The 18,753-nt window shown below is 49.5% G+C and overlaps 1 protein-coding gene across 1 annotated transcript in view; it reads left to right on the top strand.

The window, feature by feature from the left end:
* DLGAP3 (DLG associated protein 3) overlaps positions 1-15,348 on the top strand; it is a gene marked incomplete at its 5' end in the record, with an annotated part of 38,523 nt that extends 23,175 nt beyond the window's left edge. Inside the window, 4 exons of the mRNA XM_079922314.1 lie at positions 11,783-12,267; positions 13,224-13,315; positions 13,556-13,699; positions 14,401-15,348. Coding sequence (XP_079778440.1) covers positions 11,783-12,267; positions 13,224-13,315; positions 13,556-13,699; positions 14,401-14,619 — 940 coding nt within the window. The 3' untranslated portion in view covers positions 14,620-15,348. The remainder of the gene's footprint in view (positions 1-11,782; positions 12,268-13,223; positions 13,316-13,555; positions 13,700-14,400) is intronic.
* Positions 15,349-18,753: the final 3,405 nt, after the last annotated feature.

Here is an 18,753-nt window from a genome sequence, read left to right as displayed (position 1 = left end):
ATTATTTAGAAGAATTTTTTATTTTTTAATTTTTTTTAGTTTCGAAATGTATTTTTTGGTTTGAGGGGCTCCTTTTCACTTCTGATTTCTAGATTTGCTATATTGTGGTCATGGAATGCATTCTGTATGATATTTATTCCTTAGAATTTGTCAAGGCTTCCTTCATCATATACACATAGCATATATATGGTCAGACTTATAAATTGCATTTTTCAAATGTTTATCTTTGATATTTTTTGGATGTCTGATCTAAGAGTTCTGAGTGAGGTGTTTTAAAAATGTCTCACCATGATTGTGAATGTGTCATTTTCCCTGGGAATTTTATCAATTTTTTCTTAATTTGAGAGAATGCTATTTAGCATTCAGGCTTATGATTGTTGTGTCTTCTTGGTGAGTTGGCCCTTTTATCATTAAATAGGATGCTTTTCATCCTTACTATTGGTTTTTGCCTTGAAGTTGATTTTGCCTGATTTTATTGCTACGTCTGCTTTCTTTTGATTAATTTTCCATTATATCTTCTTCCATCCTTTGTCTTTCAGCCTTCCATAGCCTTATGTTTTACATATGTTGCTTGTAAGCAGTATGGAGCTAGAGTTAAGTAGACCTATTTAATCCATTTATAGATTTTTTGATTACTGATTTATTTGGCCTTATTTCTATCATCTCTTTAAAAATTTTCTACTGGACATGCTTTTTTATTGTTGTATTGTTTTCAGTTCAGGCATTAAGGTTCTGCTAAACTCCTAAAATTAAGTAAAGTAGACCTATTTAATCCATTTATATATTTTAATCCTATTAAATCCACTTAATCCATTAAGTAGACCTATTTAATAGAGTTAAGTAGACCTATTTAATCCATTTATAGATTTTTTGATTACTGATTTATTTGGCCTTATTTCTATCATCTCTTTAAAAATTTTCTACTGGACACGCTTTTTTTTTTTTTTTTTTTCTTTTTTGCGGTACGCGGGCCTCTCACTGTTGTGGCCTCTCCCATTGCGGAGCACAGGCTCCGGATGCGCAGGCTCAGCGGCCATGGCTCACGGGCCCAGCCACTCCACGGCATGTGGGATCTTCCCAGACCGGGGCACGAACCCGTGTCCCCTGCATCAGCAGGCGGACTCTCAACCACTGCGCCACCAGGGAAGCCCTGGACACGCTTTTTCTTTGCTTTCCTCCTCCCCTACTTTTCTGTCCTCTATTGAACCGATCAAGGTGACTTTATTTCTCTTGTTCCCTCCATCCCTCCACTGCTTTGGAAGTTTACGTTTTAGTAGTGATTTCCCTCAAATTTTAAACAAATATACTTAATTTCATATGTCTCTGATAAAGTCTAAAATTAGTTAGTACTTCTATCCTGAAATAGGCACAAAACAAGAACCTTGGTATACTTTAATTTCCTTCTTAACTCCCTCCTCCCATTTTCCATGTTTTATATATATATATATATATATATATATATATATATATATATATATATGTTTTAAATTCTTCCTTTATTGGTAAAAAAAAAGAGTGATTCTACAAAGCAATCTCAAGGGCCATCAAAGTGTGAAAGCCATCAGGTGTGTCTGGCAACAGGCAGCTTCCTCCTCCTTCAGGGCAGAGCCAGTGTTTCCCATGCCTTCCAGCCCTGAGTCAGCACTTTTTTTTTTTTTAACATCTTTATTGGAGTATAATTGCTTTACAATGTTGTGTTAGTTTCTGGTGTATAACAAAGTGAATCAGCTATATGTATACATACATCCCCATATCCCCTTCCTCTTGCGTCTCACTCCTACCCTCCCTATCCCACCCCTCTAGGTGGTCACAAAGCACCGAGCTGATCTGCCTGTGCTATGTGGCTGCTTCCCCCTAGCTATCTGTTTTACATTTGGTAGTGTATATATGTCCATGCCACTCTCTCACTTCATCCCAGCTTACCCTTCCCACTCCCTGTTCTCTATGTCCATTCTCTATGTCTGCGTCTTTATTCCTATCCTGCCCCTAGGTTCTTCAGAACCATTTTTTTTTTTTAGATTCCATATATATGTGTTAGCATACGGTATTTGTTTTTCTCTTTCTGACTTACTTCACTCTGTATGACAGACTCTAGGTCCATCCACCTCACTACAAATAACTCAATTTTGTTTCTTTTTATGGCTGAGTAATATTCCATTGTATACACGTGCCACATCTTCTTCATCCATTCGTCCGATGATGGACACTTAGGTTGCTTCCATGTCCTGGCTATTGTAAATAGAGCTGCAATGAACATAGTAGTACACGTCTCATTTTGAATTATGGTTTTCTCAGGGTATATGCCCAGTAGTGGGATTGCTGGGTTATATGGTAGTTCTATTTTTAGTTTTTTAAGGAACCTCCACACTGTTCTCCATAGTGGCTGTATCAATTTACATTCCCACCAGCAGTGCCAGAGGGTTCCCTTTTCTCCACACCCTCTTCAGCATTTATCGTTTGTAGATTTTTTGATGATGGCCATTCTGACCTGTTTGAGGTGATACCTCATTGTAGTTTTGATTTGCATTTCTCTAATGATTAGTGATGTTGAGCATCCTTTCATGTATTTGTTGGCAATCTGTATATCTTCTTTGGAGAAATGTCTTTTAGGTCTTCTGCCCATTTTTGGATTGCGTTGTTTGTTTTTTTGCTACTGAGCTGCATGAGCTGCTTGTATATTTTGGAGATTAATCCTTTGTCAGTTGCTTCTTTTGCAAATATTTTCTCCCATTCCATGTTATATTTATCTAGTATTTTGATTATACCTCTTTAAAAAACCCTGCCTTTAAAACCCTTTAAAGAATCTGTTGTTGTTATATCTTTTATGGTTTAATAGTTTGGATTTACAAACATGTTTTAACAATTTATGTGTTCACTATTGCTTGTTACTGCCCACTGCTTCCTCCTGGGTTCAATTTCCTTTATGCTCAAGCATCGCTTGAGCTTGGGACCAGTTTTAGAGTTAATATCTCAGCTTGAGGTTTCTGTATTTCACTGGTACTACTCATTCAAACCCCGTACCCACAACCAGAGCAGCCTTAATATTCTGATTTCTCAGCATCCTACTTCCAGGCCACATACCTGAATCATGACATGAATTTTCTAGTCCACATTTGTAAATGAAACCACCTTTTTTTTTTGGCTGCTGGCTTTATGCGTGGGGTCTCCTTCCAGGTCCGCAGGATGCAGAGGCTTGGGGTCTCTCCTTTAATCCTCCCTGGGCGTTACCATCTAGCCTCTAGGATATATCTGGCCCATAGTCCTGTGGCTCATTGGCTTCGGTTCCCTTTCACCACTAAGGTTTTGAATTTCCTTTTTGTTTCTGATACCTGAAGATGTCTCTTTCCTGCTTTCAAGCTTGGCATTGTAGCAAAACCATCTTTTGGGCTCTATTTGATCCAGCATTTCTATAGGTATGGGGGTGGGGTGGGTGGGCACTTCCTAAGTTAGTCCAGTCCACTACATGGATCAGTCGTCAGCAGCAGTTACAGAGAGAAGTGGGACCAATTTTGGAAGCGTTTGGAGTGAAGTCAGGGAAGGGTGGGGACAGGCAGAGAATGAGGTCTTCCTTGGTCTTGTGTAGGTGCTTGGGGAGGTTTGGAGGGGTGGGCAGGGGAGAGGAGAAGGTTTATGGATAAATGTCTAAAGAACTGGATTGCTTGGGACAGGTGATCACACTGGGAATCCAGAGGGGGTGACAGGTGGGGAGAGAAGAAATCTGGCGCATCTTTCTGGCCAGGCTCCCTTGCTTGTCTGCTGAAGGCATCCTTAGTTATACACCTGCACCGTCCTTTCTCTCCCTTATGTCCCTGGCACTTTAAGTCTGACTTACCGCACACCATGCCCCAGCTGGTACATAAAAGTGAGCCACGAATACCAGCAGCCCTTCTAGGCACACATCCAGGCCTAGCCCCCCACCCACTGCCACCCCATTTTCTTGGACTCTCTTGTCCTTGCTTCTGTCTCACTGGTCCCAGTATTTCTCTCTCTTTCTGTACTTTGGTTTAAAAAAATTGCTGGGGAGGAAAAGTTTCTCCTTTTCTGCCTTTCAGGTGTTCCCTGCTAACCTATAGGGTGAGGAGTGCAGATTTATAGCCCTTTATACCTGGGAGTTGTCTGTGGGTCCGTTCTGTTGCTCATCATCAGTGGTGACTTGGCTTAGAAATAGACAGGGGTTGGGGTTGGTGCCCCTTCAGTTCCATGTCCACCGCACCTCCACCTAAGATTCATCTGTCCACAGACATTTATTATAACCCTATTATCTGTCAAGTACTGTACTGGGCACCAAAGATACAAAGGTGAGCAGAGCCAGACACAGCCCCTGCCCTGTGAAGCTTGCTGCCATGTTAATCTAAGAACCTCCTGAGTGATGCAGAAGTACAGCTGAGAAGGAGCCACAAAGGAGAGGTGTGTACACTATGAGAGTGTGTAATAGGGGCCTTTGACCCAGGCAGAGGGCTCAGGCATGGATTTCCTGAGAATGTGACATTTGAGTGGAGATCTGAGGGAGGAACAAAAATTAACAAAGTGAAAGTGGGAGCTGAGTGTTCCAGGCAGAAGGCCCAGCAGGTGCTAAGGCCCTGTGGTGGGAGGGAGCATCATTAAGAAACAGTTACCACCCCCATCTCAGGGCATCCTACAGCACCTGTCTTCCCGGACCCAGCACACTGTGGGCCATGATAAAAGAATGCATCAAATGTCATTGATGGACATGAGAAGTCTGTCCCTAGGGCCTTTTGAGAACATCAAAACCATGTGATTTTTGCCTCTCTCACTAATCATGGGATCCCCTTGTAGCTTCCACTTCTAGATCCCTGCCACTAAGATCTTATCTTAAATTCCAGATTTAGCAGAAACAAAACAAAGTAAACAAGTAAAAACACCATACCACCCAATTAAATTTGATTGTCAGATAAGCAATGAATTATTTTTCGTATAAGTACTTCCCAAACAGTACTTGAGACATACTTATACTAAAAAAATTATCTGTTATTTATTTGAAATTAAAATTTAACTGGGAGTCCTGTATTTTATCTGACAACCCTACTTAGATCCCCTTGTGCCCAACCAGGGCTCCCTGGAGAACTCTGTGTTGGAAGTCCACCCCTCCCTCAGCTTCATGATCATTTCCGGCTTTGGGACCTTGGGAAGGGAATGTGCAGAAAGAACAGGAAGCTTCCATCCTCATGAAGTTAGATTCCAAGAGCAGTCCTGCAAAAGCAACGAGTTGCTGACTGACCACAAGCCTGGGGTGTGGACACTGCCCCTATTCCTCAGCATCAACTCCAGGATGGTCATGACTCTTCCTCAACTCCCACCCTAGCCCCACCTCGGCATCACTGTCACAGCCCCCAGCCTGCGGTGGTGGGCTTGGGGATTCCTGATTGATTATATGTTTAAGCTCTTAGATGCTTTCTCAGAGAGGGAGCTGCTATAATGGCTGAGCCTTGCTGAAATGTCCACGCCCATTCTCCCTCCCACCCCCCGCCAGCCTGCTGCCAAATACTCCTGGCAAAACTTCTTGACAACTCCTGGATGTTGATCATTCCTTGGACAGTATGTCTCTTGGGATAAGCCAGTTTCTTCCCAGAGCCTTTTGTGTTATCCCTTAGAGAATCACAGGAGAAACATCTCCCAGAAGTAACCATGATAACTTCCAGAATCATCAGGAATGTGAGCATTGTCACGCTAAAGGACTTGAGGGGAGGAGGCCTCCTCAACCGTGTTAAAAGGCTTGGGGAGAAAATATTGTAAAAGGCATTGTTATGAATTAGTGATGATTCATAACTGAAGCCAGTTTCTCTCCTGTGTTTGCAGCGATTGGTGAAGACTGCAGCAAATACTGCCAAATCCAAAACTAAATAGGGACATAAGCCTTGGACTTCACTACCCTGAAAATGGATCAGTTAGAGTTAGGATTACGTTTGGCTGTGAGTTACAGAATACCCCCAAATGACAGTGACTCAAACATGATAGAAGTTTATTTCTCTCTTGCTTAGAAGTCCAGAGAGTCAGTTGAGGGCTGGTACGTGCTCCGCAGTGTCAGACCCAGCCTCCTTCTATCTTATTGCTCCTCCATCCTCAGCACGTGGCTTCCATCTCATGTTCCAAAATGGCTGCTTGAGGTCCAGCCATCATATCTACATTATGGTCAGCAGGGAGGAGAAGGGAACAAAGAAGGGCATGCCCTCTCCTTTTAAGGACATTTTCTGAAAGTTGCACATACTACTTCTGCTTATAACCTATGAGCTAGAACTTAGCCACATAGCTGCACCTAGCTACAAGGGAGATGGGTAAAAGAATCTTTATTTGAAGGGGCCATGTGTCTAGCTTAAAATCATGGGATTCTTTTACTAAGGAAGAAAGGAGAATGGATGTTGGGGGATGATTCGTAATCTCTACTATCCTCCCTTCCAACCAACCAACCAAATAACCAACATTTATTTGAGGAAGTGCCCAATTTAGTAAGGGAGACAGATATGTAAATAACTAACTACAATACAATGTGATATGGAGTATAGAAAAGGTTTTATTCAGAGTGCTGTGGGAGAACAGATGGGAATGATCAACAGCAATCATAATAATCAATAACTACAATGGTCTGGCTGGGTTCTCAGAGCTACACTCCCATTGTTTTACTTGTCCACCTCCCTTTTTTATTCAGTGTGAGCTACAAACCTTCCTGCCTCACCATGTCACAGCTAACACTTGCAGTGGGCAGGCCACGTGCTGTTCTGAGTTTCCTAGATACATTATCTCATAACAATCCTGTGAGTAGGTACTATTATCATTCTCATTTATAGATGAAGAAACTGAGGCACGAGCCATAGAGCTGGGTTTTGGACCCGGACATTCTGGCTCCAGCGCATACATGCTTAACCACTCTGCTAGCCTACCTTCCTTAAAACTATTCATTCTCATTCCCTCCCCCAGCCTTCTCACCCCCAAATCTCCAGCAGACGACCTCCCTGCTTACTTCTTTGTAACGACTGAGGTCATTGGTGGGACCCCTCTCCACTGCCGGACCAGCCTCCAACTGTATCTCTTTCCTTGCCTCCTCCAGCAGTCCTGCCTCAGGGGTTGAGGCATCTGCCTTTCTGGTTAAAGCTGCTCCTGTCCCTCCGTCCTAGGAAGGCAGTGGAGTGTAATGGTTTAAGAGCTGGCCTCTGCAGACAGACTGCACTAAATTAATAAGTGTCTGGTCTTAGGAAGTCACTTAGGTTCTCTAAGCCTTAGTTTTCTCGTCTGTGAGTAGGGGTGATACTAATGTGAGGGCCGAGCATATTGATTCATGTAAAGTGGTTATTATTTGTTCCCCTCCTATCTGGTCCTTGGATTACTGCCTCTCTCTTCTCTAGCTTGAGTTGACTTCTCTTTACAGGTTGTATTAGTTACCTACGGCTGCTGTATGATTACAGCACAGTATTATAGCCACTAATTTAGTGGCATCCAATAGTCCATATTTATTATCTTACATTTCTAGAGGTTGGAAGTCTGAACTGGGTTTCACTAGGCTAAAATCAAGGTGTTGGCAGGACTGACCCCTTTTGGCATCTCTGGAAAGCATCCATTTTTTCACCTTTCCCAGTTTATAGAGGCTGTCCGCATTCCTTGGCTTGTAGCCCATTTCTGTCTTCAAAGCCAGCAGCGGCGGGTTGAGTCCTCACAGGCAATCCCTCCAACCTTGATCCCATTGTCCCCTCTGCTTCTCTGATTCTGACTTTCCTACCTCCCTCTTTCACTTATAAGGACCCTTTGGATTAAAATGGACACAACTGGAGACTGCAGGATCTTGTCTCAAGATCCTTGACGTAATCATTTTTGCAAAGTCCTTTTTGCTGTGGAAGGTAACATATTCATAGGTTCTGGGAATTAGGACATGGACTTTTTTGGGTGGCCATTATTCTTCCTACCCCTTGGGGATATGGCATGTGAGAAGCATCCAGATGTCCCTCCTTTTTCTCCCCCTCAAGCTCTATGGAGATACAATTGACAAATAACCAGATCATGCCTTCCTTAAAGGTACATTGTCTTCTTTCTTCCTTCCTTCTCAACCAAGCCCTTTGGAAGAGTTGTCTTGCCTAGTTTTCTCCACCTCGTGACAACCCCCTCCCATCTGCGTCTGCCCCCATACTCCACCAAACTGACTCTTGCCCTGATCACCAGTGGCTTCCATATTGCCAAGTCAATGGACACCTTTCATTCTCAACTGGCTGCATTTTCCAGTTGGCTGCTCATTCCTGCTTGAGACCCTTTTTTGAGGATTTCATCCTTTCGTGGTCCCCTGTCTGCCTTTAGGTGACTTTCTCTTGATTTTCCTCCTCTTCCTCTCTGGCTTAGACATGCCTGGGGCTCTGCCGTCTCCACTGGCCCCTGAAATGTCTGTGTTCCCCAGCGCTTTGCATCTTTGTTCCATTTCTCTTTTCTTGGGTGATCTTGTCTCACACTGCTGGTTTTAAATGCCACTTGCACAAAGATGACCAATTCCTGCTTGTGCTGTGCAGATCTCTGGCTCCTGGCTGGAAGTGTTGGTGAAGATTGTGTTTCCAGTAATCCCATAAGCTCCTCAATTTCTTTGGTCTTCCTTCAAGTAGACACAGTGAGAGAGCTACTTGAGGTACTGACTTGAGAACCATGAAGCCTGGGGCATTCATGCTTCTGTTCCAGACTGCGTGGCCTACTTCCATCAAGACACAGTGTGGGGCTTCCCTGGTGGCGCAGTGGTTAAGAATCTGCCTGCCAATGCAGGGGACACAGGTTCGAGCCCTGGTCCGGGAAGATCCCACATGCCACGGAGCAACTAAGCCTGTGCGCCACAACTACTGAGCCTGTGCTCTAGAGCCCATGAGCCACAACTACTGAGCCCACATGCCACAACTACTGAAGCCTGTGCACCTAGAGCCCGTGCTCCGCAACAAGAGAAGCCACTGCAATGAGAAGCCCGCGCACTGCAACGAAGAGTAGCCCCTGCTCGCTGCAACTAGAGAAAGCCCACGTGCAGCAACGAAGACCCAACGCAGCCCAAAAAAAAAGATACAGTGTGATCTTCTCAGGACCCCTCAGAGGACAGTGAAAGGCACAGACCCAGTGATGACAAAGGACAGCTCCATGTTTCATGGGGGTAACAGAAAAGCAAATAGGGAAGGCAGATCTTCACTAATGTATTTATTGGGGCAAGCCCCACCTTTACCTGTGTGGTTTGCAATTGCTGGAGCGCCGAAGGAGCCAGAGGCTAACGAGCTCAAAGCATAAAAATATTTAAAGGGAGCCAAAGGGCACCCTGACAGTTCAGTTAGACGTACAAAACTCTCACCAGAAACAGAGCAAGGTAACCAAACCGTGGGACCGCCTCCAAATGCAAGAAGACGGCTGAGGGAGGGATGGTACGAGGATGGCCTCGGGGCAGTCAGGGGGCTCACAGAAGAGGAGGGGGCTTGAGCAGGGAACCAACAGGCAGTGAGGGGGAGGAAGGCCATTTCAGGCAGGGGAATAGCACGTGCAGAGGCTGAAGTCAGGGCCAGTATAATCTACTTGGGGAGCAAGGAGGGTTCAAGGGAGATGAGGCCAGAGAGGACTGCATCCAGAGTAAATGCTAGCACAGGAAGCCTGGGCTTTATCTTGTTGGCAATGGGGAGCAATGGAAGGGTTTTGCGCAGGGGAATGGGTTGGGCAGAGGTCAGCTTTAGAAAGACTACTCCAGTGCTGGGTGGATTGGTGAGAGAATGTTGGGCCCCAGATCTTAAAATATGCATAGGTAGAATTTTACAAGGTATAATTTTTAAAAGGTATAATTTCATTTTATTTTATTCAAAAAATTATTTTATTATTATTTCTTATTGAAGTGTAATTGACCTACAACACTATGTAGTGTCAGGTGCACAAATTCAATATTTCTGTACGTCATTCAGTGACCACCACGGTAAGTCTAGTTACCATCTGTCACCGTATAAAGTTACTACGATATTCCTGACTGTATTACTCGTGCTGTACATTTCATCCCTGTGACTTATTTATTTTGTAGCTGGAAATTTGTCCTTCTTAATCCCCCTCACCTATTTCACTCATCCCCCACCTGCAAAGTATAATTTTAGAGAGAGGAGGTACCTTGGCATTGGTACTGGTTCATTCCTGTCATTTTATAGCATATGTGTGTGTGTGTGTTTATATATAATACATATTCATATATATCATATAGTGTATTTTATATACACACATACATATATACGTACTAGATGGCCCAGGTGGAGGCCCAGGTGGAGGCCCAGGTGGAGGGTGAGTGACCTCCCAAAGGCACATAGCAACAAGGCCAGCGTTAGAACTCCGGTCTGCCTCGCAATCCACTGCTCTTCTTCTGTGCTCTTCTGAGTGGAGGCAGCAGTGTCCGAAAGGAGGTTGATCCAATAGTCAAGGAAAGAGAGATGCAAGCCCCGACCAGGGCAGGTGCCAAGGTGAAGACCACATGGGAGGCAATGCGGATATGTTCCTGCTTTCTCTTTCTCTGGGTGGGGGTTGGGACATAGGGCTGGCTGGGGACTGCACATGAGTGCATCTCTCTTTCCTGGGTCCTGCAGCATCCTTCTGGGTCTGGTTTCTATGGCAACAGGCTCCCAGCAGGCAGCCCGCCAGCTGGAGGGAAGCAGGCAGGCAGGGAGAGAAGGCCCAGGCAGCATGAGGAAGGCTAAAGTTGTGGGGGGTGGGGGAGTCTTCTGGGAAGCAGGAGGAGCCCCTAAATCTGGCCCCCCAAAACCCTCTCTCTTCTGACCATATGAGGGTGGAGGTAGCTTAGGACACATGGGCTTTTCTTTCATGGTCCTTGAATTTCCAGACCTCAAACGTCTGTTCACCTCTCCCTGCCACCCTCACATCTCCTGACTCTCTCTTCTTTAAGTATTATCTATTATCTGACCCCAACCTCATGCGCCTCAGGGAGCACTTACTTCTTCATAGAAAAGAGCCCTCACTCTGATTGAACTCGGTGGGGAGGGGGAGAACAAGGTCAACTGATGTCCTGTTTTGCATAAGATTTGCATATTATTAACTCAAAGACAAGAAATTTCCAGGCCGTGTGTCATTCCTGCCAACAACTTAATTCAGCTCCACTGGCACCCGCTGACTGTGTCTGGCCAGGCTCCGTGCTGAGCCATGGGGTCCCTAGAGGAGAAGTCCTCCCAGCTGCAGCCCACCCCTTCTCGCCAGCTGCTCTAAGGCAGTTCTTCCTGATGTTCTAGCAGCTGGTGTGGTGGGAAGTTCTTGGGCTGTGGAGCGTGGCAGCCCTGGGTCCAGATCTTGGCTCCGCTGTTTTCCAGCTGGCTGACTGTGGGCCTCTCTGTGCTATAGTTTATTCATCTCTCCATAGGACTGAGGATATACCCGTACAGCTGGTATGAACTAGCGAAGACACGTTGTTTGTTAAAATGCTGAAATAATGCTGTGTTCATTGGTAAAGAGCCACCACCCTGGACCCTCCCCAGGCCCTTTTGGCCCACAATCCAGCTTCTGCGGGGTGATGCCCTAGCACTTTGGCTTTGTCCGTCTGATTGGTGTCTGCCAGCATCTGTTCTGCCCATGAAGTACAGGTGGTTAAATATTTTGAATATCACCCCTGTCCAGAACCGGTGCAACAGGTAGGTATGTTATGTACCGACCCATGGCAAGGACTGATACATTTAAAGGTCGTGAATTAATGTCCATCACTTTGTAGGTTTCCTTTTGGCCTGGGGTGCGGGTGAGGGCTGGGATGAGACTGGGCAGGGGCAGAGATAACCGCCAGCTCTCTCACCAGGCGGGCGAGGTTCAAGCGCTCCAACAGTGTGACAGCCGGCGTGCAGGCCGACCTGGAGCTGGAGGGCCTGGCCGGCCTGGCCACCGTGGCCACAGAAGACAAGGCCCTGCAGTTCGGACGCTCCTTCCAGAGGCACGCCTCTGAGCCCCAGCCCGGGCCCCGGGCCCCCACCTACTCAGTCTTCCGCACGGTCCACACGCAGGGCCAGTGGGCCTACCGCGAGGGCTACCCACTGCCGTATGAGCCGCCGGCCACCGATGGGTCGCCCGGTCCCGCCCCTGCCCCTACCCCCGGCCCCGGGTCCGGGCGCCGTGACTCCTGGATGGAGCGCGGCTCACGTAGCCTCCCCGACTCAGGCCGCACGTCCCCCAGCCCACGGGATGGCGAGTGGTTCATCAAGATGCTGAGGGCGGAGGTGGAGAAGCTGGAGCACTGGTGCCAGCAGATGGAGCGCGAGGCGGAGGACTATGAACTGCCGGAGGAGAGTGAGTGAGGGGACCCCGGGCACGGAGGCATCGTGGCGGCGGCGGCCACTACCGCGATGTGATAGGAGAGGCCTTTGGCTGGGCCTGACTGTGCCTTTCTCACAGTTTGGTCGTATGGCCCCAGACCTTGGTGGCTCCCATTGGCAGTAGGGCATGTTGGGAGCTCTCGGAAGGAAGCAGGGAGCAGCTTCAGAGGTCGGAGCTAGGACTGGGAAAGTGACCGGGTGAAAGGGCTGGGCCTTCTAGGAGATGGCTGCCAGCCCAAGTCCATGGGGATTGAGGGGACCCTATTCCCATCGGGGCTGGTGTGGGAATCCAGGTCTGATCCAGGTGTGAGACCAGGACTTCAGGCAGAGGGGGAGGCAGTGCACAGTGTCAGCTCATGTCTGAGGCCTAGGAGAAGGAGATTCAGCCAGGGAGACAGGGCCCTGCACGAGGGAGGACATGCCCTTCCCTGCAAGTCCAGTCTGAGGGGAGACACAGTCTTAACCGCAGAATCCCCAATTTGATGGGATAGTGACTAGCAGACAAGAGTCATGCACATGACATTATTTGGTAATTCTCAGTGAGCCAAGGAGTCATATACTGAGGAGTGACAAAGTTCTGCCAGTGAGTGGTCACGGACCTAGTGCCTGGCTAAGGCTATTGGGCTAGGCTGGCACTGCTTTCCATCTGTTCTCTGACATGGGAGGGAAGCGGACACAGGAGGATAAGCGGTCAAGACGTGTAGATCGTGTGAAAGAAGAAACATCAGTGTCTGAGGAGACAGTCTTCTTGGTGAAGTGGGATAGGAGCTGCTTGTTATGACCTTGAGGATGGGATGGGGAGGGGGCCGGAGGAGACAGACGGATAGACGGTGCCAGATAACAGAGGGGTCAGTCATTCAGGGCAGACTTCCTGGAGGCTGGGTAAGGAGAGGCATCTTTCCTCTCCCCGCATCTCCTTTTGCTCTCCAGTCCTGGAGAAGATCCGCAGTGCCGTGGGCAGCACACAACTTCTCCTGTCCCAGAAGGTTCAGCAGTTCTTCCGGCTGTGTCAGCAAAGCATGGTGAGTGCCCATTGGCACGGAGCCTATCAGGTGTGTGTACCTGGTAGGGGACTGGAGTGTGTGTACGCCTGGAAGTGAGACCAGGTGTTTGTCTTGTCTTGTCTCCCTACCTCCCAGTCCCCTCCCCACTCTCCCAGGTTGAGCTTCCTGACAGTGAGGGTGGGTTGGGCTTTCTCTGGTCCAAGCTGGGGCTCAGACCCTGCCGACTGACTGCCTCCCCTCTGTCTCCCTCCACTGCAGGACCCCACTGCGTTCCCCGTGCCCACCTTCCAGGACCTGGCGGGTTTCTGGGACCTCTTGCAGCTCTCTATCGAGGATGTTACCCTCAAGTTCCTGGAGCTACAGCAACTCAAGGCCAACAGCTGGAAACTCCTGGAGCCTAAGGTGGGGGGAGGTCCCTTCAAACCAAGAGTCCAGACCCTGGAAAATGCCCTTCCCCAGAGAGTGTGGGTGGGGGCGGGGGGAGGAAGGCAGGAGAAAAGACCCTGGGCAGCAAAGGTAGTCCTGGACAGGTGATGGTGACCCTCTTTGACCCTGCTCTTGGTCACTGCCCTCTGCTTGGTCCCACTGCTCATCACTACCTGAGCTGCAAGAACCCTTTGGTGGCTGCAGCCACCTCGGACCAGCTGTCGTTTGAGGGAGCCAAACTAGAGCTTCCAGAAGGGCAGACTGCCCTCAGCTTGGACCTCGGCACAGAGGGGACCTTCAAGGTACCCTCAGCCCTCATCTCACTAGACCTTGTCAGTGATGGGTCCCAGCAGCCTGGAACGTGAGCCCTCATTGCCTTGCCTGCGTCGGGGGAACTGCACTCCTCTGGACCAGGAGGGAGCGAACGCTCTGATGCGAGTTGTGGAAAACGGCTCCACCAGGGGGCGCTCGAGTCCATCTCTTTAAAAAATGAAAAATGTGGGTTTCACCTCGGCAGAACAAGTACCCCTGGGGCTTCGGGGGCCGTCACACGCTCTCAAGAACCTCTCTCACGAGTCAGAGGCGCGCGCTGTTAACCGTTCCGGGCCGCGGGGGCGCCGTTTGGGAAGTCGGGTGGGACCCGCCCCCAAACTAAGTGCCGCCCCCTCTGCCGGCAGGAGGAGAAGAAGGTCCCTCCGCCGATACCAAAGAAGCCCTTGCGGGGCCGGGGCGTGCCGGTGAAGGAGCGCTCCCTGGACTCGGTGGACCGGCAGCGGCAGGAAGCGCGCAAGCGGCTCCTGGCGGCCAAGCGCGCCGCCTCCTTCCGCCACAGCTCGGCCACCGAGAGCGCCGACAGCATCGAGATCTACATCCCCGAGGCCCAGACCAGGCTGTGACCGGCCCGGCCCGCCCAGCCCGGCCCCGGGCCCGCGGTTTTCTACCCGTACTGTACACCCAGCGTCGAGGTCACTGTGAACGCGGGCTGCCCCGTGCGCCCGCCCCGCCGGCACCGCACGCCCCGGCCCCTCCTGCCCGTCACGGTCTCGTGGGTTTTTTACCTTCCCGACCCCACGCGAAGGCGCCCGGGCTGGGCTGGGGGCCGTGCCTCTCCGCCCTGCGCTCCCACCGGGACCCCCCACCTTCCAGGTCCGACGCTTCGTCCCCACCTCCTCCCCACGGGCACCATCTCTGCCATTACCCCACGGGCCAGGCCGGGCCGGGTCCCCCATCTGGGCTCTGCGTCCCCCCCACCCCGCGGGGCTGGGCTTCGTGGGGAATCAAGCTTCGTGGCTTTTTATGAAGACTCCCGAACCCCGCCTAGGAGCCCGCCCCACCCTCCCAGGGGCTCTACCCTCAGCCCTCAGCCCACCGGGCCCAGGGACCACAGTGGCTGGACCAACCCAGGACCAGGGCGCCTGGGCCTCTCCCCTTTCCCAGCTGCTGGGGAGGGGAGATGGGGGCTTCCCCTCACCACACCTGTGGCTGTTCCCACATCCCCTTGAGTATCCCAGGAAAAATAAAACGGCAGAACTGCACTCGAGCCAGCTGCTCTCTCCAGAAGAAGCCACCTCTGCCCGAGCCTGGGACGGGGTGGAGGGAGGAGAGGCCGGAGCCCAGGCTTTTGGTCTGGGGAGAGCGGGGTTGTCTGGGCCAGCTGGGGGAACGGGGATTCGGCCCCGCCGGGTGGCGACAGAGGACCTGAGCCCTCCTGGAGGGGCCCGGGTGGGTTGAAGGGGCCCCGGGTGGGGTGAGGAGGCCTGTCTTCCAATTCCTCCTAGTTTAGTCCGGTTCCCTTTCTGCCTTCCAGTTCCCCAGGGTTCCCCCAGAGAGGGAAGCCCAGAGCCCAATGCCTGGCACACAGCGTGTGCTCCATAAACAGGAGGGCTGCTGTTCTTCGATATGGGCAAATATTGGTTTCCTTCTCCCTAAGGGGCCACTGTTCTTTCCGCTCCAGAAAACTGTTCAATTCTGTGCTGTCATGTTTTCTGATGCCTCCTGTGCATGGGTACATTGATGGGGAACAAAAGAGAGAACAGAACTTTCCTGGGAAGCTCAGTGGCATCCCAAACCTAGTAGTGATGGCTAATATTTATTGGATGCTTGCTGAGGGTCAGGCAAGATGAGAGTGCTTAACATGAACGTAGCTCATCCTTACAACAGATGAGAAAGCTGAAGCCCAGGAGAGGTCAAGTGCCCTGGCCAAAGTCACAGGCAGGCCTAAGAGTGGTGGACCCAAGTCTGTCTAATGTAAATCCTGAGCGTTTAGCTCTACAGCCTTTTGAGCCCAGAAAGAGTTGAATGGCAGCTCCTACCCACAAAGCCCTCTCTCCAGTCTTTGCATTGACGTGGACTCTGAGGCAGGACGAAGAACCTTCCAAAAGGGTTGGCTGCTCTTCTGGGCCACACTGGACTAGCCAGTTCTTCTCATTCATGTATTCAGCAAATATTTATCAAGAACCACTGTTGGCCCTGTCCAGCACCTGAAGATAGCTCTGAACAAGTTAGTTTCTGCTCTGTGGTGCTATCAGCCATATGGGAAAGACAAGTAAGTAAGCAGTTACATTATAAGGGTGAGTGCTGGAAAGATGACTAGGTATTAGCCACTGAAGGAGGGCGAGGGCTGGGAAGAATGTTCAAGATCAGAGAACAGCTGTGCAGAGGCTTGGAGGAGAAAGAGGTATTGGGAGTGCAGAGGCTTGATCATGCTGGGCTTTTGGGTCAATTTGAGGAAGGTGGGCCTGGATCCTGAGGGCCACGGGGAGCCACAGAAGGGTTTTGAACAAGAGAGTGGCATGAACATATTTTACAGGCTGGTCTGGAAGACCACCTGAAAAGCAAGAGGTCATATTCCCACACACACTCATTTGAGACCACTGGGAGGTGAAGAGGGCTCCCGTGCGACCCGAATTCCCAAAAGTGAATCAGCCTGGAGCTGATCCCAAACAGATTCCTGGGCCCTGTGCAAGACTTAGTGAAGAGTCTTTGCTCTCAGATGAGTTTTTTTGGCTTATTTATTTTGGCTGCGTTGGGTTTTCGTTGCTGTGTGCGGGCTTTCTCTAGTTGCGGTGAGCGAGGGCTACTCTTCCCTGTGGTGCACCGGCTTCTCATTGCGGTGGCTTCTCTTGTTGCAGAACACGGGCTCTAGGCACATGGGCTCAGTAGTTGTGGCTCGCGGGCTCTAGAGCGCAGGCTTAGTAGTTGTGGCACATGGGCTTAGTTGCTCCACGGCATGTGGGATCTTCCCGGACCAGGGCTCGAACCCGTGTCCCCTGCATTGGCAGGCAGATTCTTAACCACTGCATCATTTTGATGGCAGCCAGGTTTGGGAATACTGAAATTGGATGGCTCAAAGTTTCAACTAGAAATGTTCATATGTCTATTTCCCCCAGATTTGCCAAGTGGGGCACTGGCTGAGTGACTATCATCCTGAGGTTCAGTTTTCTCGAAAATGGGGAGCTGGGAGAGGTTTGAACTAGACAATACTCAGAGCAATCCTATGAAGCAGGTATTGTTATCACCCCCATTTTACAGATGAGAAAACCGAGGCTTGGAGAGGTTCAACAACTTAGCCCAAACCACAAAGCCAGGAAGTAGCTGAGTCCAAGTTTAACCTCTACATTATATAGATTTTTATGGGTCTCTGTGTTTTCCCAGAAACTGGGCCAGGCTTGCCGGGACCATGAGGTATATGGGAATGGACACGGAGAGCCGGGTAGCATCCAAGACTGTGTGGGCATCCTGCTACAGATGTGATGTCTAAAATCTCCCCTTGTGGGGCTAATGTAGGGGGCATGTGGGGAGTCTCCTTAGGGTATTGTGGCCTAGGTAGTTGTGCTGGGCTCCATGGACATGTGAAGGATTAGATCCAGTCCCTGTGCCTGAGTTCCTCCCATCTGGCCATAGCAAGGCGCATAAACACAAAGTTATGGTACAAAGGGAGGCCTGCTCTCCCAGAGGGGCTGAAGAGACCAGAGGAGGGAGCCTCTAGCAGCCGGCAAGTCTAGGAAACCTTTCTGCAAGAGGAGCCTTTTGAACTGGGTCTTGCAGGATGAATTAGAGTTTTGTAGTCAGGGATGAGGAGGGAAGACATTCATTTCAGGCAAAAGGACCGACCAGCTTAGGCAAAGGCATGGAATGCTATGTGTGTGTGGGATAATGGGAAGAGCAGAGACTGGAGAGAGGTGACAGGCTAGAACGGGTAGAGGGGAAATAAAGGAGATGTGGCTGGAAGGGAGCCATGGGTTTAAGTTGGAGAGTCCATGGTTTTATTTAAGTGTTTGAAAGACTCTTTGGCCAACAGAATAGAAATGGACTGGAGGAGGCAATGGAAGGCAGAGAGACCACTGAAGGGAGTTGCCAAGGTGGTCCAGGTAAGAGATGATGATGAATTTGAGAGACATTCAGGAGGCATAGGTGCTATAAACTGGATCTGGGGAATAATGCAGAGATGAAGAGGCCTTGAAGGTGTCACTCAGGTTTTTGGCTTGGTGAGTAAGTAATGCCATAAATGGACATAGGACGTTACAGAAGGAGGAGTAAATTTGAGGAATACTAAACATGCTGGTGATCAATTACCAAGCACTTAGAAGGTGCCATATACTGTAAATGCTAAGCATTTTATACACATTAGGTGATTTAGTACAGAACAACCAAAGGGGGGTGGGTACTATTACTGTCTTTTTTAAAACAATGAGTGTAAACAGCTTTCCTGAGATTAGCAGGCAGCAGGGTTAGGATTTGAACCCACAACTCTCTGATTCCTAAATCTGTGCCCTGCAGCCCCACTCAGTTCTGCCTGACAGAACTGCTAGCCACTACTTGAGACTTAGCTCAAGGGCAGGTTCCTCTGGGGAGCCTCCCCTGATTATTCCTGGGGCTCCTTCTCTGTGCTACTTGTGCATGCTCCCGTCATCCCATTTCTCACACTCTCTTGACATTTTGTAGACCCCTCTGCTTCCCTGTTAGTCAGACAACTCTTGGGGGAAAACACGGTCCCAGTCATCTTTGCATCCCCAATGCCTAGCACATGT

The sequence above is a fragment of the Stenella coeruleoalba genome, assembly GCF_951394435.1.
Source record: "Stenella coeruleoalba genome assembly, chromosome: 1".
NCBI lineage: Eukaryota > Metazoa > Chordata > Mammalia > Artiodactyla > Delphinidae > Stenella > Stenella coeruleoalba.
Note: the sequence above shows the minus strand (reverse complement) of the source record. Positions and strands in the feature narration are given on the sequence as shown.